We start from the raw sequence: 27,355 nt of genomic DNA on the forward strand, positions 1-27,355 counted from the left end.
TAACAATGTGTTAATAGGCACATCAGATGCTATTTATCAAAATGTATGACCAATGAGCCATTTTTATTTGGTACCAGCATGTCAAATACATAACATCCTCTGGTTCATATACTATAGTAGTGTACTGACATGTTGCTACATTGAAGAGATTTTGCAATTTTTTGATTCATTGTCATTAATATGATAAGTTCATTTTGCTATTAACAACTTACCAGCCATACCTACAGTGTGTACAGTATCTCCCATCTGCCATTTAATTTGAATCACAGCCCTGCTTTAAATTCCTCGCAGTCACTTGTCCTCTATCACTCAACTGATCACATTCATCTGAAGGCGAGGACCTCGGCACCTTTGATTAATGGCGTGCCCATCAGTTACTTCCAGGCGCCTTCCGTGAAATACAACGGCAATGTTTCCACAGCCGCTCACGGCAGGCTTGACAAGTGGGCGCGCCAGGAAACCCTCAATTCTTCCTATTGACAAACCAGCGTATTAATTTGGTCCATCCTTTATCCTCCCCCCCCTTCCCCTCCCAGGGTAAAGATGGAGTGCACGAGTTGCTCCTCGGTGTCATCACTCGCGTGGGGATTGTGGTGTCGCTCGTCTGCCTCGCCATGAGCATCTTCACCTTCTGCTTCTTCCGGGGCCTGCAGAGCGACCGCAACACCATCCACAAGAACCTGTGCATCAATCTCTTCATCGCCGAGTTAATATTTCTAATTGGCATCGATATGACGGAACCCAGGGTAAGCGGGAACGATTGCGCTCTATTGATCTTGGGATTTTGATTTATTCTCCACCCCCACCCGAACCTGTCTCGTTTTACCCACCACCACTCCACCCCCCACCCTGCAAAGCAAAACAAAGGAGCCTTCCGATGTGAAATTGATGAGTCTCTGTGTGTTGTTTGTTTCTAACCCTTCCCGTTCCTGACATGACACGAGTCAGGGAGCATCATTTATATTGATTACTAAAGGGCCGTGGCGCTCGCCTGATAGCTCCTTTATCCTCTGTCACTTTAATGACACAGCATGAATGGCTCTTACCGACTAGCTCGCGTTCTGTGGTGCATCCACTGCCTTGTGTTGCTTGGTTTCCCTTCCATGTTCGGTGAGAAGAGTGGAAGAATCTTCTCATTGAGAGTAATTTTTTTGTATAGTGGAGGGGTTCAAGTGTACTGCTAATTAGGGGAGGGTGGTTTAATCCGGCAATAAACCTCACGATAGATTTGTGCGGTTTAAAGAATCGTTTAAATTGCTACAGTATTGTGGCAAGTTAAATTGTGTGGAGGCTGTAATTTATGATGATGATTTTCATGACCTGCATCAAATTACTGCAGAAGGGAAAGAGTGCAGTACCTGAAAATTATAACAATGCACTCTTTTCAATGCTTTTCAAACATTCAGATGATGACATGAGAGTCCAAATACAAAGTGGCGTTTAATTTATCCCCATTGGCTTGGTACCACTTACTTTAAAGCCTTAAGGCTCTATTCACATTGTTTTAATACATAGTTATTTCATCCATTTGGACCATGGAGTCGAATGGTTTTATAATACAGGTGTGAGGGTGTAGACTAGCTAACACGAGCTGGGGACTCCTCATCATCATCATCATCATCATCATTGCATCGGATCATAATACTGACCACAATCTCCTTAATATACTGTTATTGAATTTTGAACAGGTAGGAGAATTCTTGGCTGAACGCAGGAAGTGATTATATAGCGTGATGATGACACACTGTGGACTACTATTACTTGTGAAGTCACATTATTTAAAACATCTTAATTAAGTTTTTTAATGTTCTAGCCCATACATGGGCAACTGGCGGCCTGGGGGCCACACCCCACCCCACCTTCACTTAATGCGGCCCTCAGGTTAATATCAGAATACTGAGATATTATTGATTTCAGCTGTTATAATTCCAATCTTGCAAACATGACCCGCTTTAAATTAGTTATAATGACTAGTACTGGTCTTTTTATGTCAATGTATTTGTATTTAAGTTCATAAAGTTAACATAAGAACCTATAAATGCATTTGAAATTAAATAAAAAAATTCAATCCAATTAAAAAATTGCTCAAAATAATTCAGGATTCCAAAAAAAAACAATAGCAAAAATAGCCGATCTACAAGCTCAAAACGCGCCGCACCGCGACGCGTTTTTAACTTGTAGATCGGCTATTTTTTACTGTATGTGCATTGTGGCCCTCTGGAGTGAGTGTGAAAATATATTGGCCCTCTCCATCATCAAAGTTGCCCATCCCATTCTAGCCCTTTCAAATGAAGGCCTTTTATTTCTAAATCCACTTGAGTGCCTGGACCTGGATTTTTTGTGCCTCTGTGGCACATTTTGTCCTCTTTTGCTCACCTTAATGACGTTATCGGCCTAAATTCATTACAAAAGTCGTACAAAGGTTGAAAGTCCGATTACTTGGTTTGAGAATACATGTTTAACACGGGTGGGAACTGTTAAGTTCTCAGATGACGGCACACAAGCAACACTGGCTTCTACTGTACACCTTGTTTGTTCAATCTCAACCCAATTCCTGCCAGAGCATAAATAACGAATTAGTGAAAAGTGGGACATTCCTAACATTTCCAGTGTAAATGTGTGCCCCAAATGGTTTTAAATCTTGTTTCAGCTTGTTAATGTTTCAACCAGTCGACTTAACAAAGCCCCGGGTGCCCACTGGCCTTGCGGTTCAGGCGCACGGCATACCACATATAGGCTCTGATGCCTGACAGCGTGTCACGGGTTCGAATCCCGATCCCGACGACCTTTGCTACGTGTCACTCCCCAATCTCTCTCCCCATTTCCTGTCAGTCTATTATCCTATCAATAAAAGCATAAAACAAATCAAAGAAATTAGAGGCGTTGTGTGCTTGTAGATCAGCTGTTTACACAACTTTTGTGCGATGGTCTTGTATGATGAAGCAGTGCTTTACTTTGCGAAACAATGTACAAATTTGAAACTTGGAGAGACAAGGTTTGTGCATGACAGTGACGATATACAAACTTAACGAAGCCCTGCTCTGTTGCAGATCGGCTGCTCCATCATCGCGGGGATCCTGCATTTCTTCTTCCTGGCGTCCTTCTCCTGGATGTGCCTGGAGGGCGTGCAGCTGTACCTCATGCTCGTGGAGGTTTTTGAGAGTGAATACTCGCGGAAGAAGTACTACTACGTCTCCGGGTACCTCCTCCCCGCCATCGTGGTCGGCGTCTCGGCGGCCATCGACTACAGGAGCTACGGCACAAAGAAAGCGTGAGTGAAGCTTTGAACAGTTTAAACACTCTAGCGTTTAGCCCATTGGACCAGGGGTCCTTGAGGGCCAAATGGACCCTAACAGGTCCATTTGGTTCCATTTCTACACAAATTTAACGTTAAATTAACATTGATTTTACTATATAAAATGGGGTCTCAGAGATAGAAATACCATTAAATGGGGGTCCTTAGCCTAATACATGTTTAACTGGGGGTCCTTGAAATTAAAATGGTTAAGAATCACTGCTAGAGCCGTACAAATATTCTCTAAGTCTCTGGTATCCACCTCTTTCCGTGAGAATTTACTGTACAGTAGCATTATTTGCGGGACACTTCCGGTTAACAGCAGACATACAAGCTCACGTCGCGTCGCACATGCAACCGTGGTGAGCTTGTAGATCACTCTCGGCTGCGGCGCCGGAAGCTGCCTGCACATTCTGCGCAATGCACAATGGGATGTTGGAAAGTTGTGGATAGCTTTTCAAATGGGGGTCCGTGGGCTAACAAGTGTCAATTTGGGGGTCCTTGACATGAAAAAGTTTGAGAACCACTGCTTTAGCCTTATTTTATTACTGACTATTTTTATAACATTTTGGCTAAATGCTGACAAATCTTATCTAATGGGAGTACCTAGCATAACATCTTCTCAGATGTCCACAGCCAAATAGATTTCAATCTGAGGGTCCATGACATGAAGCTGTTTGAGAAGCACTGTTCTAGATTAATACCAAGCAAACACAGAATATAAGAGCCAGACGTTTTGGCGCTGTGTGGGGCTTACCTGACCGACCCTGCCGCGATGATGAGTGGTTCTCCCTTCAGAACACGCGGCTTCTGGATAGAAAGCCCACTCATCACTCCTGCGAGTGTCTTATATCTCTGTCCCCGGAGACTACACCAAAACATTTGAGCTCCTCTGCCTGGAACGGGCAGCTGTTCAATTTTTTATGTCATTTTGAAAGACTTAACGCTGTGGTTTTGGGGGGGTTGGTGTGGAGAGAGAGAGAGGCACAGCCACATTAATACCTCTCTGCTCAAAGACCCTCCTGTGACCTCTTGTTTGTAAATGCTCTCTTAAAGAGAGGCAGAGCAGGAAAAGCCTTTTACGTTAGATTAATGGCTGTGTTTGAGTTAAGACCGGGCGAGCAGGCCAGACTACTTAGGGTCCTTCCAATTGTTTTGCGTTAACCGCGTTAACTTTCAACTCTTGTGGGAGATTTTGAGCTGATTATTGACTGAAAATTATCTACTCCGTGTCGGGGGGTCCTAAGGTTATGTTTTGTAGCCCAGAATTAATTTCCTTTCATTAACATTTTGTCTGCAGAGGCGGGGAGATGTGTGTCTGTGACAAAATTGAAGGGTTTGTTTTTCTTTGTTTTCCATTGTAGGTGTTGGCTGAGAGTGGACAATCACTTCATATGGAGCTTCATAGGACCCGTCACCTTCATCATCATGGTACGTTCTGTTTGGTTTGGGTTTGCTTTGTTTTGTTTGGTTTTGTTTTTCTCTTCCTGAGCATGAGGTTCAGACAGGGTTCAGACAAGTGTGTGAGTGAGAGAGACTGAAAGATGGAAAAGGGACAAACAGAATGGAAGGGAGTACAGGACAGACTGAGTGATGTTATTTAGTTGTTTATTATTATTATTGTGCATTCGAGGATAGATGTTTGAAGCGTCACATTGTCACCAGTGGTGTAAAAAGGACTCGCATTCTTTACTAAGTAAAAGTATCAATACTGCAATGTGGAAATTGTGGTAGCACTTTATAATGAAGTACCTCAATAAAGGCTAATTAACAGCTAATAAGGCACTTATTGACAATTAATTAACAGCTAATAAGGCACATTAACAATTAATTAACTCTTATTCAAACATTATTAAACCGTAATTAACAAGTTAATTATAATGAATTAACAACTAATTAAATTTTTATTATAACAGTATAAACAACAACAAGTCATTAATTAAGCCTTTATTAACACTTTATTAGGCAATTTAAAGCCACCTATTCTAAAGTGGGAACACATCGGGTACACCCGCCACTCTGACATGTCTCCTTTCCGACATGTCAGAGTGGCGGGTGTACCCGATGTGTTCCCACTTTAGAATAGGTGGCTTTAAATTGCCTAATAAAGTGTTAATAAAGGCTTAATTAATTGTTTATACTGTTATAATAAAGATTTTATTAAGGATTTGTTAGTGTTAATTGATCTCATAATACGTGCATAGTAAAGGGTTTATAAATGCACTATTAGGACTTAATGTGCCTTATTAGCTGTTAATTCATTGTTAATAAGTGCCTTATTAGCTGTTAATTAGCCTTTATTGAGGTACTTCATTATAAAGTGCTACCGAAATTGTAAATGTCCAGAATTCAACATTTACTTAAAGTACAAAAGTATTGGTATCAAAATGTACTTTAAGTACCAAAAGTAGAAAATACTCGTTATGCAGAATGTCCTATTTGAAGTTTTCAAATGTATACAAATCTTTTGAAAATAGCAGATATACAAGCTCACAATGTGTCGCATCGCGGTGCATTGTGAGCTTTTAGAACGGCTATTTTCAAATGGCTGAAATGTATGTAGGGCTGAAGTGGTTAATGTATGTTTTGTAACGATAATCAAAATCTACAAAGTAACTAGTACGTTAAGTTTTCAAAAGTGGAGTAGAAGTAAAAGTACTGAAAAATACTGAACTGGAAATACTCAAGTAAAGTACAAATACCTCAACATTTTACTTAAGTACAGTACTTGAGTCAATGTACTTAGTTACTTTACACCACTGAGCCTGTCACTGCCTCTGACCTCTACCTGAGTCTGAGTTTAACAGTGTGTTTTCACTGGTGCATTTCCTCAGCCCCCTTGAAGTATTCTGACTCTGACTGAATATGAATGTGCCATCCAGTCAGAGGTAAAGCCAGGCGCCTTTGAAGTTCCACTTTTTTAGTCGGTACACAAGGAAATATGATCTTGAAATCCTGAAATGCTCTCACGGTGTGCATAGTACGGCGATGGATAAGATGGCAATGTGCAGATTATAGCCCAGATTGTTGATTTCTTCTCTGTGCGCACTCACGCGTGGGAGTGTGGCCGTGTTTGCGCGCACACGCGTTGCGCGTGTCTGTCTCTCCTTCAGTGGTAAATAGCACAGGACGCTGTCAGGGAAAAGCAGAAAGCAAGCGTCCCTCTCTGTTTGGTCAAGGACCACCGGGGGGTGAAGGACATACAGCATATTATATTGACATATGTGCCATTGAAGCATGCAATTATTTACTGGTCATGACATTATTATCTTGCACTCCATCCGAGGGGCTGAGAGGAACTGGGCCTGGGGGAGTCTCACCTCCTCTCTGGGAGAGAGAGAGAGAGAGAAAAAAGAAGAAATAGCAGGTGGTGTTTCTCAGACGGGGCCTCCCAGCCTTAGCCTCCTCGCCGTCTATTGCTTTGCCCCGCCTGTACACAGAGGACGGGCCATATTTGTTCAGCGGCGTGTTCATTATCCAGCTTAATGGCTGGTATCTACAGCATACTGTAGACGCGCTGACCTCCGGTGAGCACTGGGCTGACATTGAAAGCCTGCTGGAGAGAGAAAGAGAGAGGGCACCCGGGTTTGAATCCCAATGTGTCTCCCTTAGACCACCAGCTGACCGCAGCATGGCTCTCACTCACTGTAAAGGTCTAATATGGCCCTTGATGTCTGTTGCGGTAATAGAATGGAACGGGGAAAAAAAAACCTTTTCGTTAAAAATAATAGAGGCTACACGCTAACTTTATTCAAATATATGCTATATCATTATTCTCGGGTTTATACCCGTCTCAGCGAATGCTCCCATCAGCCAACGTAAGCCAGGAATATGTTTTTCGCTTGCTAAATTGGATCCTTGTTGTGTTCCAATCACGCGTCTGCTGCCGCAAATTATTTGCATGAAAAATGCGTCTGTGCTGGAGATGATGACGACTGGGATCCCCGTGGCAGTGACCTGAGAGGATAGAAGCGTGACCCCACAAGAAGCTGATGTATTGTAGCAGAGCTAACATGCGACAGAAATGAGGATTTGCGGCGGCGGCCGACCTGGGGCATTGCAGCACCATGCCATGCCATGAACGCGCCATGCTGTTTTTACTCTTTTGCGACAATTGAACGCGAAAAGACAAAGTGCACGTGGCAAAGGGGCATCTCAGGGGAACGCTCCGGGAGCAAAGGTTCTTTCACAAATCCTGTGACCCGAGTTTCTCAACAAATTGGCTTTGTCCTTGTCGATGACGCGGAGGGAGAGGAGAGCAGAGGTAGAGAAAAAAGAAATCAGCAAAACAATGCTTTTGATCTTGCACTGCGTGACACGACACGCTCCTTACCTCCTAGTCTAAGGCAAGGGTTCTCAAACTTTTCAGCTCGCGACCCCCCAAAATAATCATATTTTAACTGGGGACTGCCCCACCCTGACGAGCACTAAGAGTTGAGGCATTACATTTTGTATAACACGGTTCTATTGTGAAAATAGCAGATCTACATGCTCACAACGCCTCGCGCTGTGAGCATTGTGAGCTATTTTCAAAATTTCTGCCTCTAATATTTGACAATTTGGCCAATGTTTAATTTGTCATTTTAGAAGTATTAAAAAGTCCTTAAATTGCCACTTTAGAAATGTGCAGTTACCCTCAATACATTACACTTACACTTTATGTTGGTTTGTTTACTGTTGACTGTTTACTGTGAGAAAACAATATTTCACATTAAGTTAATCATCTGGGGACCCCCCAAAATAATTTGGGGAACCCCCTGGGCTCGGAAGAAGAGCGGCGCGATAAAAAATATGTTGCTGTTTGTTGGTTGTAGTTTTTTTTCTCCATCGTATGTGACTACTAGTCCTCTTCTTCCCTCTCTTTTTTTACTCTCATCTCTCAATCTATTTTCTTTTTTTTTGTTTGAAACTGGCCTTAACGACCTAGCATCCCTACTCTGGGGGTAAGAAAATAGTCGATCTACAAGCTCACAACTTTGTAGAGCAAAGAAAACTGGAGGCAGCCTCGGATGGAGCCATGGGGGACTCCGGTCGAGGAAGCATATAGGGTTTAAGTGGATAAATGCTAGAGGAGAAGCAGCAGCAGGCCGCAGGCTGTGGCTTTCAGCGCTCCCCCCTCCCTCGTCATGTCTCCGGGCACAGAGGGGTATTAGCTCCATGAAGGTGGAACATGGAACTAATGAGTGGTGGTGGTGGGGGTGGTGGGGGGGGGAAGCCATTAGTATGCCTGAGATGGCTTCAGCGCGAGGCCTCCTGGATCATGACACGTCGCGAGGAGTTCTTGTCATCCGGACAGCTCCATCTGCACCTTCAATATTTCATCCACCCTGCAGGTTCACCCGGAGTTCAGCGCGCGTGTATGTGTGTGTGTGTGTGTGTGTGTGTACACACACACACACACACACACACACACACACAAAACACGCAGACGCACACGTATACACACTCCACTTCGGAAAAAGCTTTCTCCTCGGTCCCACTGTGGCAAGGTGCTTCTGCATGGCTTGCGGTGATGATTCAGAAAGAGAGCGAGAACGAGAGAGTGAGAGAGAGAGGGAGAGAGAGAGAGAGAGAGAGGGAGATGGAGAGAGAGAGAGAGAGAGAGAGAGAGAGAGAGAGAGAGAGAGAGAGAGAGAGAGAGAGAGAGGCATGGCATGCTCTGCTCTGCTCTCGCAAGCAAAAGGTAGCCAGGGTTCCCCAGGGAGGGGCCGAGAAAGCGTGTCGGGGTGGGGGCGGGAACATGTGCCACGGCTGCTAGCTGGCTTTAAAGCGCTGTGTCCCCCTCCTCTGTCTCATTGGATCCATGTCACCACTGCAGGCTGCGTTAAAGGGATTTTTTTCAAAAGTCCTCACCCCGTCCTGCCCTCTCAACATGGTCCCCCCCGCACATCACCCACCTCCCCTCCTTCCCTCCCCCCGCCGTCTGACTCCGTACAGGGAGAGAGGGGCTGATGGAAATAATGGCTGATGGCTGTGAAAACAGAGCGCCGCATCAGTGTGGTGCGTTTGATATATAAAAGGAAACCCGCACCCATGTTTTTCCCCTCCTTTTTCATCTCCTTTCTTCTTCTTCATCATCGTCATTTGTGTTATTGTGAGCGGCTCCGCCGGTTGATTGCGTCAGCGGGGAGAGTGATGTATTGATCTCTGACATCCCTTTCATGGCGAAGCCCGGCAGAATGCGGGGAATTTAGTGTTGGTGACCGTGAGTGAGCGGGCCGTGGTCTCTCTGGGTTCACAAGCTCACGGAGGGCGTTCATTTATCTCATGCCCCCTCGTACTGCGCTAATGTTTTTACATTTTATTTCTTTTGGTCAATGTTTTTTCCAGTGTTTTCCCTAGGATAAAATAATACAGTCGACGTGCCTTATCTAAGGGGGCTGACTTGAACAAGCATTTGAAATGAATAGCTGCCCTGCACAGATTTCTCCCTAGTTTTTTGCTTGTTTGCATACTTTCTTCTTCTTTTTTATTCATGTTTTCCTTTTTTGTAATTGCAGTTTCTTAACTACACTAGAGTAGAAGTCTTTAACCATTTAAGATCATTTTTTACTTTGTCGTACAATAGTGTCGCACTGCAAAAATAGTAGATCTAGTTAGATACTGTAAATTATATTTTAGATTTTCTCTTTTTTTTATGTTTAAAATAATTAATAAATTAGGTATTACATTTTCACCTATAATGACCTGCCCAAAAGTAGTAACGGCCGGTTGAAAAAGGTTAATGTACACAGTTGAGGACACACTCTTTTTACATTGAATATGCTTCTATTTGTTCCTCTAGAAGATATTTACAGTAGGTATTCCCATTTCCCAGATGCTATGGTTGCATGGCTGGTTAGCAGAATAGTTCCAAGTGTGGTTTTGAGTGTGTACACTGCAGCGCACGCAGTCACTTACTTGTCAGAGACTTGTTTGTCCCAGAATAAATGTTTTTGAAGTAAATTATTTTTTGTTGTGGCTCCTGGTTGGCAGAGACAGCCCAACAGTCTCAAAATCAAGCTATTGATTTTTAAGGTGCAAGCAAATAAAACCTTGTAGTATAAACAGCTTTATCTCAACCTGATGTGTTCCACTCACTCCCTTAGGATTGAATACAATCTTAAATCAAGAAAATACAAGCCGTGTGAATAAATCTTTTTTCCTTCCATTCTTTCTTGATTTCTTACCCTCTTTAGCTTTCTCTATCTCTCGCACCCCCTCTCTCTGACTTCTTTCTTTCTTTCTTTCTTTCTTTCTTTCTTTCTTCCCAAGAATCCAAGACAATATACCGTTGTTCTCTCGAGCCTTTTACATCTTCTTGTATGTTATAATATTTCACTATGTGCATAAAACGATATGCAGTTGTTTTGTACAACAAGAGGGTCTCCAGTTTCCCCCCCTACTTTTCATTGCCCCCTGACATGTCCAGACTGTTGTGTGTGGCTGGGTTTCTGATGGATTCTAATGCATCTCCATGCTCTTATTGATATAGAATGACACTAAATTTGGCGCCAGTCGGGCCGTCTGAGTCCGGCAGAAACGATAGATGTTTATTGGATTAGTCTGTGCACGAGTGGAAATTCGAAGGCACTCGTCTTTTAATAGTTAAAGACAAATTAACAGTTTTATCTTTTTTTTCTCTCACTCTCCTCCACCCCCCACCTCTCTCTCTCTTTCTCTTGTCTCTCATTTTCCTAAGGGTCATTTATCTTCATGTATAAACTGTGCCATTATTTGTGTTTTGACAGCTCAATCTCATCTTCCTGGTCATCACAATGTACAAAATGGTGAAGCACTCTACGACACTGAAACCTGACTCCAGCCGACTGGAGAATATCAAGTAAGTAACCCCACCTCCACATTCTCATACTTATTGAAAATAAATTGTTTGTCTAAGCAAACACAAAAGAAGAATGCCACACAACACGTTGCAAACTCCTTGCTTTCGCTCACTCGCAAAAACAAAAGTTCTGCCTCGCACAGAGTGAAACATTCCTTGTTGGACTTCCTCGCTACCAGAGCCCATTAGGGGGGGAAAAAAGGTGCATTCCTAAAATAGCTTACTGATGAACCAATGTTATTATTTGCCTTCTGTCACCGCCCCTACAAACAATGACAAGCCATTGGCTCCCTTCATTTCTGAGCTAATATTTGTATTTTATTTCTTTGACCTGATAACATTCGATGACAGGAAATCCTTTATTCCCTCCATCCCCTCCACTTCTGGCCTTCTCCGGTTAATTTTACTTTCACTACCCGACGAGCCCTTGTCAGCAACATTACAGTATCTTGCTTTCCAACCTCTGGTTGAAATTTAAATTGTCCAGACAGAACATTTAACCAGAGGAATTCCAATTGACTCCAGAGATCTCGGATTTTATACAGGGGCCGGCGGTTTTTAGAATGAGAATTATGGCATGACCGAGCTGTAATGATGACAACATTGACTTTGTGAGTGGTCTTTCAAGTCCTTTGTTGTGTTGCTCCAAGCCGCTGGCCACAGAATTGCATTGGCATGACACACACCACTCTTAAGTCTGCGCCTTAACTATGCGTTGTTAGGCCTGCAGGGTGGGGTATAGGGGAAGTGCTACCATGTGTGCTCTCCCCTTGGAACCAGTCAAGCCTCTTTTATAGTTCCCAGCACCCTTTTAGTCTAGGAAAAAGAAGTTCCTCACCAACGCCACTGGCAGCCAGACCACTGCCGCTTTCCATCGACACCACCCTACTCCGCTCCACCCCGCCCCAATCTGCTAACGAGCTTAGGTTTTGTCAGTAGCCTCAACATTTGTTAAGTGTTTTGCTTTGGGAAGGGGGGGAGCAAGTGTTTTTTCCCGCTGTGCGGATTGTTTGCATTCAGGGAAAACAATATTTATTGCCACAAATCAAGGAGGGTGTTTCAGGGCCTGGGCTGGGATGAGGGGGTGTGCTGTTCAAAGTTCCAAAAGCGTGGCTCTGTGGTATCCATTTACGCCATTATATTGCGCCTTTATACTCCCAATTTGTGTAGGAGGACTGAGTGGTTTGGGTATTTTTTGCTAGCGTTTGTTTTTCATTTAACCTAATGAATGTGTTTTAGCCATGTGTGTTTAGCAGCACACTAGTGAAACTGCAATCAGAAAAGAATTGTTGAGAGTTTTTGACTTATTCAAGATGGCCTTTTCCCCACCAACGAGTGCTCTAATGATAGCAGATAAGACATAGTGAAACAGTGAATACTCAGTGTGTACTTTTCCAGTATAGTAGTGTTTGTTGTCTTGGCTTTATGTTGTTTGTACCAGAGATGTCCACTCACAGTCCTGGTTGGGAACTTGGCATACTGTTCTGTAGCACCAGTGTCATTGCATGTTGCATGTAAGAGAGAAAGCTAACCCACATCGTCTCCTTTCTCCTCTCCTATCGTTTCCTTCTTGTCTCTCTCTCTCTGTTCTGTCATCCACACCAGTAATTATCGTGTTTGTGACGGCTACTATAATACCGATTTGCCTGGGTAAGCTTCTGCCATACATCTCAGATAATATTACCCACATTGCACCACCCACGCAGAGCATAAATGCAAATTTGACCGCAGACAAGCGTCTGCTCTGACTGAATGCTTTACACATTATGCTGTAATTGAATCATCAACAGCCAAACACACGACTCTCGGTCCTTGTTAGCCCCGTAATTTCATTGCCTCCCGTAATTTTCCCCTGGATCAAACTTGAAGATATCTCACTTAAATGCCGACTAACCCACGCTGTGTTGCGCTCTGATCTAATTGTGTTTCTCTCTTCCCGCTTATCATGCTCGCTCTCTAGCTATGAAGATAATAAACCGTTTATCAAGTAAGGACATGTTGCCCAGCAGCCTCCTCTTCAGCCTTTAGCTGATTCTTTCCTCGTCATTTTGTTTTCCGCCTACTATCTTTTTGTTCTTTTCTTGCCTTTCTCTCCCTTTCTGGCCCTGTTTTTTTACAGTTCATTCATTACTCAGGTCTGGAGGTTTGCTCATTCAGTCTGTGCTGGTCGCTCTCACACCCACTGTCTCCATAAGCTTCATCTCGCAGTCCAGTGTTGGTGTTGTGTGTTTGAAGTTCTGATCCCTTGACCTCTGCCGGTGTCTGAAGGATCCCCAGGACCTTCACACACCAGTTTGCGGGGGAATGGATCCTCCCCCTCTAACTCTTTCCACACTCTCCCCAGCTCCCCCAGATGTCAACACACTCTCACTATAAACAATCGTGCTACGCTGTTTAGACTTGTTGAAATGACTTGACCCTAATGGACAATCACACACAGCTCAATGTGCTCGGGGGGCCTCTTTTGAACGTGCTGTCCCCCAAAATCATCCGTTGCGCACAGGATTGTGTCATACAAAATATTGTAACGTTACGCATAAAAAAAAGATAGATCAAATAAAAAACGAATCAATGAAAATCCCAAATTAATTGAGAAATTCAGCAAGCAATTTCAGCAAGTTTGTCTTGTCTTGTTTGTTTTGACTCCAGGACTTGTAGACGGGTTGGAATGAGGGGATGGTGGGGAAGAGTGTGGGAGGGCCTCTGGCTGTTAGTTGATGTCTCAGTGTTTTTCTTTCCCTTGGTTTACTCCTGTTTTACTCTTCGGTCAATTTACCCGACAACACAGAACAGTCTGTTTTTGTTTTTTGTTGCTTTCTTTCTGTCAGAACATTGAATCACTCTCATGCTAGGTTCTGTCCTCTCCTTGTGTTTGTGTTTGCCCTCCCTCCCCCCACCCTCCCCCAGATCCTGGGTCCTGGGTGCCTTCGCTCTGCTCTGCCTGCTGGGTCTGACGTGGTCGTTTGGTTTGTTCTTCATCAACGAGTCGTCGGTCGTCATGGCGTACCTCTTCACCATATTCAACACCTTCCAGGGAATGTTTATCTTCATCTTCCACTGCCTCCTCCAGAAAAAGGCAAGTCCACACTCATTCCCACTTCCACTTTATTCCCACTTCCGCTTATTCCCTCACGAAGGCTGTCTGAACCCATTAAGAGTATTCTACAAATGCCTTCTAGACCAGTAGTAAAAGCAAGGAAATTATATGTATTTTGCCGTGGACGCCCATATGAAACTGTTTTGTGCCAGAAGAAAAGATTTAGATTTGTGTTTGAAGTGAGCAGAGGTGTGTGTGTTTGTGTGCTTGGCCGTATGTGTGTAGCAGTTCATTTCAGGGTTTTGTGTGTGTGTGTGTGTGTGTGTGTGTGTGTGTGTGTGTGTGTGTGTGTGTGTGTGTGTGTGTGTGTGTGTGTGTGTGTGTGTGTGTGTGTGTGTGTGTGTGTGTGTGTGTGTGTGTGTGTGTGTGTGTGTGTGTGTGTGTGACTCAGCAGCGTCACTTGGTCACCAGCTGTATTGCAGCTCATGCTACGGACAGACATACATGCATAGATCGTAACATACATACATACGGACAAAGTCACTCTTAGGAGAAAGATAATAATACAAAAAAACATCTAAATGATTCAAAATGTTTCAAACACTTTCAAGACTTGTATTTCTGCTATTGTTTTTAATAGCCAACGCTAAAATTTGACACGAATGCTTTCCCAGTTTTAATGGGTTAACCGGGTTATTCACTTTGTCACACGACAGTGACAAAACTTTGGGAAAATAGCCTATCTAACAGGCTAGGGATGCTCAAGGTTCAAGGTTGTACTTTATTATTACGTCTTTTGTACAGGTACATAAGAGTAAAACTTATTTTTGTTCGGCTTCCTTCAGACAATGCAGTGGTATATATAAAATAACAGCAAAACAACCCCAAAAAAAAGGTTGAAAGTGGTTCAAGGGAAACAGCCGCAGGATTTGAACCATGGGGGACCGGGCCTTCTGCTCAGCTGCACCGCGCCTGTGGAACAGCCCTCCTATTGATTTCAGAGCACCATAGACCCTGAACTCTTTCAAAACAGGCCTAAAAACTTTTCTGTTAAAATTGATGTGTAAAGGCCTGGACTGCTGGCATAGCGGTCCTAGGCTCAGTGTAGCCTGACAGTGTGTCATCACTCCCCACCACTCCCCATCTCTCTCCCCATGTCCTGTCAACCTACTGTCCTGTCAATAAGGCACAAAAAGCCCAAAAATATATATTTTAAAAAAAGTAATTTGATGTCTAACTACTGTTAGCCTTTTGTGCTTTAAACCCAGCGTTTAACCTTCTATGATTTAGTACATGTTTTAACTAAAGGGATTTCCTGTGAATGAAAATTGCTTTATAAATAAAAGAGAGTGAGATCCACTGTGGGGCTGTTGCCTGCAGAACTCACTTGAGCGAAGCAGCATCTTCACACACCTATATCAGCAAATCTACTAAACTTAGGCTCACCTGAAGATCTCTGTGAACTCATGAGGGGGCAAAAAAAAACCATTGCATGTCAACAGCCTTACCGTTTTGCCCACACAGGTCCGCAAAGAGTACAGCAAGTGTTTCCGTCACACGTATTGCTGTGGCGGATTGCCGACTGAGAGCTCGCACAGTTCTGCAAAGACCTCCACCACGAGGACCAGCGCACGCTACTCTTCTGGTACACAGGTAGACCAGCAAGCTCCTTTTGTCCCAACTCACAGGTCCATGAGCACTAGTATTGTTATAACTTTAAGCAAGACATTTTGGCAAGTAAGGTCTTATTCAGTGTAAAAAAAAAAGAAGACATTACTTCTCCAAATGTTGCATTTTTATTTGAATGCATTTAAGAATCAGTGTTTTATTAAGGTATTGACTGAATACAATAAAGTACAAATGCATCCAATACTACTGCATCAACGCTATCAGAGAAGTGCATTTTGTCTCTTCCACTGCAAGAGGAAACCAAATAAATTAACATTGATTTCTCTTGGAAGTAAAGACCGGTAGTCAACAAATGTTGAGTGCGCTAAAGGATAATTAAGGATGCCAAACTCTGAGGAGCTTACATTTGTAAATGTTATGACACAGAAGTACAGATGTGCCATTTCAAAACTTCACGGGGGATTTCGCAGAACATTGAGCTTGTAGATCAGCTATTTTTGCTATTTTTATGACCTTCTCTGACTTACAGAAGTTTGAATCTACCTATGAGGGTGCATTCTGCTTTTCAATGGGAATGGAGACGTTTCTTGACATTTGCGAGTTTCTGCAATAATACGCTCCATTCTCCATAAAAATTATAAAGGCAAAACAGGGAAGGAAACCATTGGAAGAAATGCACTTGCAAAAAGTCAGGAAAATAGCAGTAAATACCGAAGAGTTGAAATGGTACATCTGTACATACAGTAGGCGTTATGTAGCGTGTTCAGACAGGAAGGTAGCTCAGGAGACACAGGTATGGTTCCCACATTTTGCAAGCAGCATCTGCTGTACCGCATGAATGCCTTTTTTCTTGCTCTCCTCCCCCTTAGCACTTGCTTTTATCTTTTTGTTTCTCACTAACGTCATGTGCATGGGAAATATTACTGCACTATATTAAGAGCCTTTGCAAGCACATTTATTTAAAAGTGAGGAACCCTGAAAAATTATTTGATTCCAATGAGGATAGGGATACCTCCAACATGATCACTGACTATCCATAGAGATACCCATCAAAGTGAGCGTGCAACCCTACGGTACACTCCCTTTGCATCCCCCTAAGGCCACGATTGACTTTCTTCTGTCTAAAAAAAGTCACTGAAGAGTCAACTAAAGAAATATTAGATGTGGCAGGGTATACGGCCAACCATAGTACCACTAGCATTATAGCGGAGCACTTTGTGTAATAGTGGGCAAGTGTGGAGCGAGGTGGCGCCCACGGTACATTCTATATTTATAGAAAAGTTAATGAAAGCTGATCTGAAAGAGAAAGCGGTGCGTGTTGCAGTGCTAACGCGTGTCCCTTGTTGACCTGACAGAGTCGTATCAGGAGAATGTGGAATGACACCGTAAGAAAGCAATCTGAGTCCTCCTTTATCTCAGGTGACATCAACAGCACCTCCACCCTTAACCAAGGTCAGTTCACACCTCATCTCTCTTCACAAGACATGTGCACACACGTACACTAACACAACTCATTTCATCATGTGGCTAAAAATATACCGGCTCCTTCCAAGTTCCAATGATTTCGCACAGCCATAGAGGATCCTACCCTGGGAATTGTAATGAATGCTCTAAGCTTGAAAAGACAGAGCAGTGTGCTAAAAAGAAGAAAAAAAAGAAAAAGAAAAAAAAACATCTTAAGCCCTGGCCCCATGCTTCCCATTCCGCCAGCACAGGATTACAAAAATCCCTGTCCTGAAATACTTTCTGTGCTGTCATTCGGGCCGGTCAACCATCAGACGTATGAATTTGAGGGCGAGGCGGGGGCTTTGTTTGTCCTTAGGTGCCTGCCGTCCAATGTTCCTATACCCCCAGCTTGGGGGAACTGCGGACAACACTGTATTTATTTATTTTAGAGAAAAATCCTAGGTCCAAGTTTGACACGCAAAAAAAGGAAGTGTTATTGCCCTGCATGTAAGGTGCCCTCCATGATTTCGCCAAGGGATGAAGGGGCGGAAGGGGTGGGGGCGGGGTTTGTTCAGTCAAGAGGCAAGAATGTAAAAAAAAAAAAGAGAAGAAGAAAAGAGAAGAAGAGAAACCCTATCATTTATAATTTAACTCCAGCACAAATATGATGATGAGAAGATGATGTTCAACTCTGTGTGACCCAGAGTAGCAGAGTACTTAAAGTCTTCAGCTCACTGCTGCCGCATCTCCTCTCTGAAAATGGCTTTACAAGCATGCATAGGGCCAGAGGGGTTACGCTGAGATAGTCTGACTTCACCCTCCCTCATCATCGCCTTTCTCTCCACTCCATCTTTCTTTTCTTTCTCCTAAAACTTTCTCTTCTTTTTCCGCTGGCTCTCTCTCTCTCTCTCTCTCTCTCTCTCTCTGTCCTCCTGGCCGGCCGTGTTTGCCTCCCCGCTAGGTGAAACCTTAACACCCCTGGAGTTTGAGGTTATACCTCTCATCCAGACCAATACATCGATAAAAACATTGCAGATGGATTACTCTTGACCCCGCTGCTGGGGATGTAAATGTAAAGGTTGGGTATTGATCACTCTGCGGGTGCAGGAGCCCCAGTTGCCCTGGAGAGAGGAGTGCACTAAAGGAGGACTCTATCACCAGGAAGTGGTTCCTTGTCATTAAAACACTTCCTGGGAGACTGTCTCCTGACATGACAGATGGCGATTAGCGCAGGTGATGAATGGCAGTGGAAGAACCTCCAACAAACAACACTTAGCTATGAATAATGCTGCGAGGAAGACAAAACCTGGCCAACGCTGCGTCTAGATAAATGACGCTGTCTCTCTTGATAAATATTGATATTTTTATATCTGAACTTATGAGGAGTCCTGCTGCTCTCCCTGCAGGGGTGTGGCTTTTTTACCGGTTTCAAGATGGTAAACCAAAACCACCACCTGTCTGTGCCCCCAGTGGGGAGACTTGAAAAGACTGTGAGGTTTCTTTTGGGAGGGGGATGTATATCTGGCCTATATGTAATCAGTTTCCCAAAAATAATAAAAAACGGATGAAAAGATAAAACTAGCAACGACAGCTAATAATAATGAGGACAATGGGGTCGGTTAACATTTTCGCTCACTCCGTCTCTCTTCTGTGGAAAACGACCGAGAGCACGAGAGGAGTTGTAAAAAAAAAAATCAAACTTCAAATTTGCGTTGGAGATGAAACACAATTTGTCACGGATTAGGGGAACGTGAGGGAGCTGAGTCAAGGCACAAAGTGTTTTGCCTGGTACAGAAGTAGCTGACTGCCTGCATTTCCCTGGTTGCCTCTGTAACCTTATTCTGGGGCTCCACGGCAGCTGCTGAGCGTTCGTTCGGGATATTTTTGGGGGTGGTAGCTTTAGTTGACACCGCATCCTTCAAAAGGCAAACTCAATACTTTGAATGAAAGTCCTGCTCTCTCTCTCTCTCTGTCTCGGTCTTTCTCTCTGTCTCGGTCTTTCTCTCTGTCTCGGTCTTTCTCTCCCCCTCTCTCTCTCTCTGTCTCTCTCTCTCTTTCACTCTCTCTCTCTCTGTGAATGTTTTTTTTTTTTTTTCCCACCCCCGCCCTCCATATACATTTTTTTTCTCTCCACCAAAACACCTCCGCACCAGATGCAGAAGACTGATCTTCTTTTTCTCCTTCTCCCTTCCTCTTCCTCTTGTTCCTCTTCTGCTTCTGTCTCGCCTGCTCTAGGAATGACGGGAAACTATCTACTAACAAACCCTCTCCTTCGACCACAAGGCACTAACAACCCTTATAACACGTTACTGGCTGAGACAGTCGTGTGTAACGCCCCCACGGCTCCAGTGTTTAACTCACCAGGTGTGCTTACTTAACACACTCTCCTAAATACCAAACTGTGTGTGGATTTATTTATTTCATTATTTACTTTCTTTCTTTTCTTTCTTTCTTTCTTTCTTTCTTTCTTTCTTTCTTTGCGTCTTGTCTTCTGAAATGATTGTTTTGCCATTGGCCTTGACGAGAGCAGAATGTTCTGGTGTATCTCCTTTCCCTCAGACTCATTGTCTCCCAAATACTGTAGCTAATAGATGCTGTGTGTGCGTGCGTGCGTGCATGCATGCGTGCCTTTGTGATTCATCACAATCTGTCCTCTGTTCTTAAATTCCTCTTATCCAAGCTGAGGCACTGAGGAGGACACAATGATTAAGCTGGGAATGAGATACATACATATATTCTGCCTGGACATCATGTAAACCACACTTTATGCCCCAAGCTCTAAAATGCATGCTTATTAAGATTTATGCCCCTGGATTTTATCACAGTCTTAATGAGGTCTATTTTGTTGTCATATATATATTTATGTCTTTAGAGAAAATTCACCCCCTAAAATCACTTGTTAGGATGCAAGAACATCCATAAATTACTACACATGTGCTTAATGCAACCTTTTCTAGTTAGGTATTGGTGAGATAATAGATGACAAGAATTTGCATCGATTGAATAAAGCCTTACAGAATGTGTGATTTTTACCTCTCAAGTGAAGATTTGAATAATTATGCTTTTCTATTATGGAAATTGAAATGGCATCTTCTCTTTTGTCATGTTCTCTGCTTTCCCTTCTGCTTCCCTCTATAGTGACCTTCAGAGAGACAAGTATGGGAGTAAAACTTAACTTTGCCTATCAAATGTAATTTTTTTTCCAGCATGCTTATTAAAAACAAACCCCCTGAAAAAAGAGAAAATAGAATAGTAATTGTACCCTGGCACAATCACTTGGTTTTATTTTATTTTCATTTTTTATCCTAGGCCATTAACACACACACTCAGTGGGCAAGCGGTTCACAAAAGTATCACTCCAAATTATATTATGAATCTGAAAAAAATAAAGAAAAACTATCAAAAATTATAATTCTATTTTAGATTAATTTTAGGCATGTGACTCGTGTGCATCTGACATCTTGATTTAGATACCAAAATATCTCCAAGACTTCTCTTCTCCTTTTAACGCTAAAAAAACAATAATTTTTAAATCTTCAATTGTATCCATTTGGAAGGGATGTCTAAGGGGGAGGTGTTAGTTAGTTGGTTAGTTTTTGTTATATTCCCACCACCACACAGTCTCAGCATCCAGCCGCATTCCCCTCTCATCTGTCCACACCCTCTTTAGAAGACACCTGCCTGGTCACCCAAATCGCCTCCTAGCATGCATAAACAAATCACATGGACGCCACGGTAACAGCTGTGTCGCCCCCTCCCTCCCTCCACGACCACCGCCTCGCTTGTCCCTCCTCTCACGTTCATGTGGTCGTCCTTCACTTCTCATCTCCTGTAAGCTCTGTGACGTCTGCTCTGTTGTCCTCCTGTGCTCGACGTGTGTGTGTGTCCTAGGGCATTCACCAAATATTCGAATATTCGAATATCAAAGTCACTATTCGACGTTGTTCACCGAAGTCGAATATTCACCTTTTTATTTTTTTATTGTTTTCTCTTTAAAAAATATATAGTTTATAAAGCTTGGCTAGATAGGAAGTCATAAGAATGAGTTGTCAATGCCCCTGGTGTATGAATTTGTTAATGCTCTATACCAGGGCTTCTCAAACCTTTTTAGGCCGTGACCCCCAAAATAAACATTTGAACATTTGAACTGGGGACTCCCACCCTGACAAGCACTTGGAATTGTAGGTATTACATTTAATGTGACTCGGTTCCGCAGATAAATATTGTGAAAATAGCAGATCTACATGCTCACAACGCCTCGCAACGCTAGGCATTGTGAGCATGTAGATCGGCTATTTTCACAATGCCCGCCTCTTGCTTACTTAATATTTGACAGTTTTGCCAGTCCTGTCGAATATTTGACTATTCGAATACTTTGAGGTAGAATAATTCGAATACTAAAAATCACTATTCGTGAATGCCCTAGTGTGTCCGTGAAACTTAAGTTATTTCACTTCACCAGGACGAGAGCATGTGTCACCGTAACACACACTCATCCCTTCCCTCTACTTCTTTCCCTTTTAATTTTCCCTTTAATGTTGCGGCGGTGCCCACAAGCATGCTGGTTAATGTATGCTCCACCCACCCTCCCCCGCCCTTCCACCCAGCAATCCTTTGTTTCTAAACCCTCGCCCCTCGGCCGCGGCACAAACTGATATTTATTCTTTTGCCGCTGATTTTGTTGCGACCCAGCATGCTTAGAGAAATTCCTAACATGACTGTGTGTGTGACCTCTGCATCGGCTGTGTTGTTCTTTTGAGCTGTTCTGCCAGTGACCGGGGGTCTCACTGGGAACTGTCACTGTGACGGATGCCAAGCGCCGGGCTGCGGGCGAGCGCTGACCTTTGCCAGCCTCGGGTACACAAGCTGCCAACTAATGGAAAGAAAAGTGTACCCGCGCAATAAAAACAGCAGCAACGATCCCCCAGCTCAATTAACGCCACTTCCAGCAAACACCCCTCCCCCTCCCCCTCCTCCTACTCCTAGCAAAAAAGAAAACCACGAAAAAGGAAAAAGAAGGACTCGGTTGGCATTTAATTCCGCAAAACAAAACACAAAAAACAAAAATGAACAATTTTGTTTTTAATGCTTGTTGGTTTAATTTGCTGAACCCTTGCTCTTACTAAGTTGCAGATTTTTATTTCTTTTACCTTTTACGTTCTTATTGTTCTGGTTGTTTTCCTTTTGAGTGATTCTTTTTCATCATGTTACAATAAATCATTTTACTTTCTTTTGTACATCAGCTACTCTTAGACCGGTTATTCTGAGCAGACAAACATGATGTGAGTTGTCCAAAGTGAGTCTTTGCACCTGCTGTGTGTGTGGTGATGTGGGAGTGCAGCTTGTGAGCCCCCCTCCCCCCCACCCCTCCTCTCCCCGTCCTTGTAGTCAGAACAAAAAGATGGCTGTTGCGTGTTGAAACATGACTCCTTTTCCCTTTCTGTCTACGTCATCTTTACCCCCCACTCCCTCCATCGCCGTCTCTTTTCTTTGCCTCATCACATCAAAAACACTTAGTTGCTAGAAACAAAAAAAAAAAAAAAACCTGTCGGTGTTGTATCTTTTGCCCGTTTGTGGCTACATACCTGTGGACATTATGCCTTTGCTGTGTGTGTTGTCGTGATGGTCATGACCGTTCCAGTCAGTTTCTTAATGTTGTTTGGGATCACTTTCATTGCTTTGTCACTGTGGTCACGACAGAGTTTAAATGTAGAACGTCCTTGTGTTTTGGAAAGACATTTTGGGAAAATGGAAAAAGTGCAAAATTCTGCCCCCGAGATGAGAAAGTAAAATGATTTCTCACGCTATGTAATGCATGCATAATACTGTTTGCTCTACCTAAGCGATTGTGCCTAACAACAGCTGCAGCATGGCTTCCTTTGACTTCAGTTCTTGTGTGAAACTGCATCCTAAACAGCATTAAACCTCTCTTTTTCATGAATATTCTTATTATCATTATTCTTATTATTATTATCATCATCATTATTTTTACACATTTTATTTGGCTTTGTTAGTGGGCACTTTGGTTGACAACTAATGTAAACCCCCCTCCCTCACGTTTTCCTTTTCTTTTTGCCAGGACACTCACTGAACAATGCGGTGAGGGATACACTACCAAGTGCAATGGATACACTACCGCTAAATGGTAACTTTAACAATAGCTACTCGCTGCGTAACGGGGACTTTGGCAACAGCGTGCAGGTGATGGACTGCGGCCTCAGCCTGGACGACACCGCCTTCGAGAAAATGATCATCTCTGAGCTGGTGCACAACAACCTGCGTGGCTGCAGCAAGAGCCACCAGCAGCACCAACCGCACCAACCGCACCAACAGCACCAACCGCAGCCTCCTCCAAAGCAGCAGCAGCAGCCCTCCACCCTGCACCACCCACCCCTCCACCATCACCACCACCACCACCACCAGCAGCAGCAGCAGCAGCCGCCGCCCTCCACCCTGCACCACCCGCCCCTCCACCACACGTACCACCACCACCACCACCTGCACCTCAACCACGCGGAGCGGGCTCCGCCCCAGGTGACGATGGTGGGCGTGGTGGGTGTAGGAGGCGGGATCAGGGGCGGAGGTGGAGGCGGCGGCGGCGGCAGCAGCAGCGAAGACGACGCCATCGTGGCCGACGCGTGCACCATGCCGGCGGGCCTATCGCTGCAGCACCAGCGGGAGCTGGAGGCGCCGCTCATCCCCCAGCGGACTCACTCGCTGCTCTACGCGCCCCACAAGAAGGTGAGGACCACCGAGGGCGGCGGCGGCGGCGTGGAGCACTACGTCGGCCAGCTGACCTTGCCGGACGCCGGCACGCCGAGCCGCGAGCGCCCCGACGACAGCCCCAAGGTGAGGACGCCTTCCCCCAACAGAGACTCTTTGTACACTAGCATGCCTAACCTGAGGGACTCTCTGTGCCCCGAGAGCAGCCCGGACGCGCCCACGGACGACCTGTCCCCCTCCAAGAGGAGCGAGGGCGAGGACATTTACTACAAGAGCATGCCTAACCTCGGGGCCGGACACCAGCTGCAGGCCTACTACCAGATCAGCCGGGGGAACAGCGACGGCTACATCATCCCCATCACCAAGGAAGGCAGTATCCCCGAAGGGGATGTGCGGGAAGGACAGATGCAGTTAGTGACGAGCCTTTAAATGTATTTAAATTCGTCTCCCTCTCCTGTCCACCCTCCTCCCCCTTTGTCCTTCTCTTCTGTTGCAGGCCTGACCTGTGTCTCGCAAGACGCGCTCTGACAGATGCCAGGGAAGTGTTTGTCTTTCTCTGAATTTCCTTCTCCCCGACCCACCCCCAAACATGACTTTCTATCTTCCTACCTACCTGCCCGGCAGACCAATAGACTGAGGTGCACGGCGACGGCAGTGCAAAGTTTTAAAGAAGAACTGTATATAAAATGCAGAGTGGAATTTCATTTTTAAGAGACAAGCCAACTATGTATTTAAATGTGCTGCTGCTGTCGAATTATTGAAGAAAAAGTTAAGCTATAAAAAAGAGAAAAACTAAACATAAAAAACGAAATAAAAAAATAAAAACTAGAAAAAATATTATTGGTTACATCAGATCAGCAGTTTTACTGGTTCAAAAGGTTGTACATACACCCCCCCCCCTCCCCCCTCTCTCTAACATCCTGGTTGAAGCCTGTTTTGTATTATATACAAAATGACACACTCTGAGCGGGATGTGGAGTTCTCTTTGTTTGGGAATGTTCCTGTTCAGACTGTTATTAGGAATATAAGGTCCTGGCTCCCCTCTATCACCGTGAAGTTTGGATTGTATAACCACTAGCAATCAAGCCCCTGGCCTTATATTTTCTCAATTGTACATTTGAACTGTTGTCAAGGAAAAATGGCGAAAATATATATTTTGTTGTATTGCTAGTGTAAGATTAAAAAAACAAAATACAAATAAAAAAGTCATGGGAAAACCGTAAATATGAAGAAACCTTTTAAAATGTAATGTTTGAGAGACTATTGTGTAAAGGTTGCACATAAAACTATAAGCGTGTTCATGGTTCAGACACTTATAATTCATGGTAGAAAGTTTGAGAATAAAAGCCGACAAAAGTAAGAGCGACTCGACCAGTACAAGATGCATCCACTCACGTTTTCTCCACTTGTGAACAGTGTTCTTTTGCTTAATGAGTTCCATACAGTAGCTATCGCCCATTGAAATGACCTTCATTTGATATTGCCAAAGTGGCATTATGTTTCAGTAGAAAGGGGGAAATTAAAATACCCCAAGACATTTATGCATTGCGCAATTTCTTTTTGTAAAGTTCTTAATGGAATAGATCTTTTCAGAAATCATGGCATAGTAATGGGCAAGTGCCACATGAAATGAACCGACTTTTGACAATAAAGTTTCTATTTATCATAAAAGTAGTTCCTCCGCCTGGGTTTGGACATTTTATTTATTGAAATCTTTACAAAAGAATTAATGGGAAATGTGTGAATATTTCCCGGCACTGGTATACTGTAGCTTATCTTTTTATGATGTAAACATGTTATTAAGGGGCCCGTCACTAAAGACTGATGTAAAGTTCAACACTTGTTTAACAAATAAAATAAATGTGGAGATTTTTTTGTCAAAATGCCAGTTGCTTTTGTAATGGTTTGTGTTTTTTGGTACTATATGGAAAAAAATAAATAGGTTTGATTGTTTTACTATATGGACAAAGACACTTTTGACTCAGGTTACAAGTAAGTCCCAAGCACCTTGGAAGGTAAACCAGTGATTTTATGTTCAAGATTTCTTTGCCTTTTTTAATTTAATTTTGTTTTGTTCTACAACTCAGTGCAGAGTAGATGGAGCTCATTTCACCGTATGTGTTAGAGAAGCCAAATCTTTCCATGTGATTCAAAGATGAGAAACTCAGGTAGGAAAATTACATTGTAAATGTTCCTCTGTGTGGTTGTAACACTCCAATAAAGGTTCGAAAATTACACCGGTTCACAGCATTGTCCACTTAGTATATTATTGAATGAGCACGACATTTTCTTTTTCTTTTATTGTTTTGTTTCTTTCAAGTAAACAAGTTGGTTCTAATGCGAAGAATGTGTGTGATTCTAATGAGAGGCTTACTGTTACAGTTGGCAGCTTCTCGTAAAATACATCATACATAATATGTCCATGTATCCCACATATTTGCACCAATCACAGTCTGCTGTTTGAGGTCCATAGTGGGTCCCTGATTCCCTGAATGGCTTAAGCCTAATTTATACTTATTTTGCGCGCCGGGGTCATGCACTGAGAGTAGCCGATCTGCAAGCTCACAATTCATGGACGGATCGGACGCATTGTGAGCTTGTAGATCGGCTATTTCCGGTGTGCGACACGAAGAGCAGCCAATTATAAATCGCTGGCTTTATGCCTCAGCTACTGCTAATTTCTGAACTATTCTAATGTACCTCCAGTTGAGGCAGAATGACAGATCTTGGCAGGGAGGCTGGAAATTACAGTGTTTACCATTTGGCATTGACGGAAATGACTCAGAATCAGAGTCATTTTCATCAAAAGACATGGTCTGTGCACAAAACACTGTGTGGGCCGCGTGTTAATTTGACATTATGTACAGTCGAGCATGTGATGTTTTGTGCAATTATCCCAGGGTACAAATGATGTTAGGATACATTCTGTTTCTTTATGTTAGGATACATTCTGTTTCTTTATGTTAGGATACGTTCTGTTTCTTTGCACTTTCTCTTTTGCGATGTCCTTTACAAGCATCTGAAAACGTATTTTTACATCACATCAATGTCTGTATAGTGGTTGCTGATTCATCCCTAAAAGCTACAGTATGTGCCACAAATAGAGCTGCTGTGGTCTACACTGTTATATACTCTGTGTGTGTGTGTGTGTGTGTGTGTGTGTGTGTGTGTGTGTGTGTGTGTGTGTGTGTGTGTGTGTGTGTGTGTGTGTGTGTGTGTGTGTGTATACTATACAGTATGATATATATATATATATATATATATATATATATATATATATATATATATATATATATATATATATATATATATATATATATATATATATATTATTTAATCACTGTCTTTGTGAATAATTAAGTCTATGGTCATCATGTGATAAACAAATCATCACCAGAGGGAG

The 27,355-nt window shown here is 43.4% G+C and overlaps 1 protein-coding gene across 1 annotated transcript in view; it reads left to right on the forward strand.

Annotated features, from left to right (window-relative positions):
• adgrl2a (adhesion G protein-coupled receptor L2a) overlaps window positions 1-24,381 on the forward strand; it is a gene marked incomplete at both ends in the record, with an annotated part of 126,368 nt that extends 101,987 nt beyond the window's left edge. The window contains 11 exons of the mRNA XM_080728596.1: window positions 537-746; window positions 3,051-3,271; window positions 4,660-4,726; window positions 11,026-11,117; window positions 14,025-14,193; window positions 15,679-15,807; window positions 17,139-17,235; window positions 19,465-19,593; window positions 20,368-20,385; window positions 23,309-23,568; window positions 23,653-24,381. Coding sequence (XP_080584722.1) covers window positions 537-746; window positions 3,051-3,271; window positions 4,660-4,726; window positions 11,026-11,117; window positions 14,025-14,193; window positions 15,679-15,807; window positions 17,139-17,235; window positions 19,465-19,593; window positions 20,368-20,385; window positions 23,309-23,568; window positions 23,653-24,381 — 2,121 coding nt within the window. The remainder of the gene's footprint in view (window positions 1-536; window positions 747-3,050; window positions 3,272-4,659; window positions 4,727-11,025; window positions 11,118-14,024; window positions 14,194-15,678; window positions 15,808-17,138; window positions 17,236-19,464; window positions 19,594-20,367; window positions 20,386-23,308; window positions 23,569-23,652) is intronic.
• Window positions 24,382-27,355: the final 2,974 nt, after the last annotated feature.

Source organism: Nannobrachium achirus (genome assembly GCF_963921795.1).
Source record: "Nannobrachium achirus genome assembly, chromosome: 1".
In the NCBI taxonomy this organism is placed as follows: Eukaryota; Metazoa; Chordata; class Actinopteri; order Myctophiformes; family Myctophidae; genus Nannobrachium; species Nannobrachium achirus.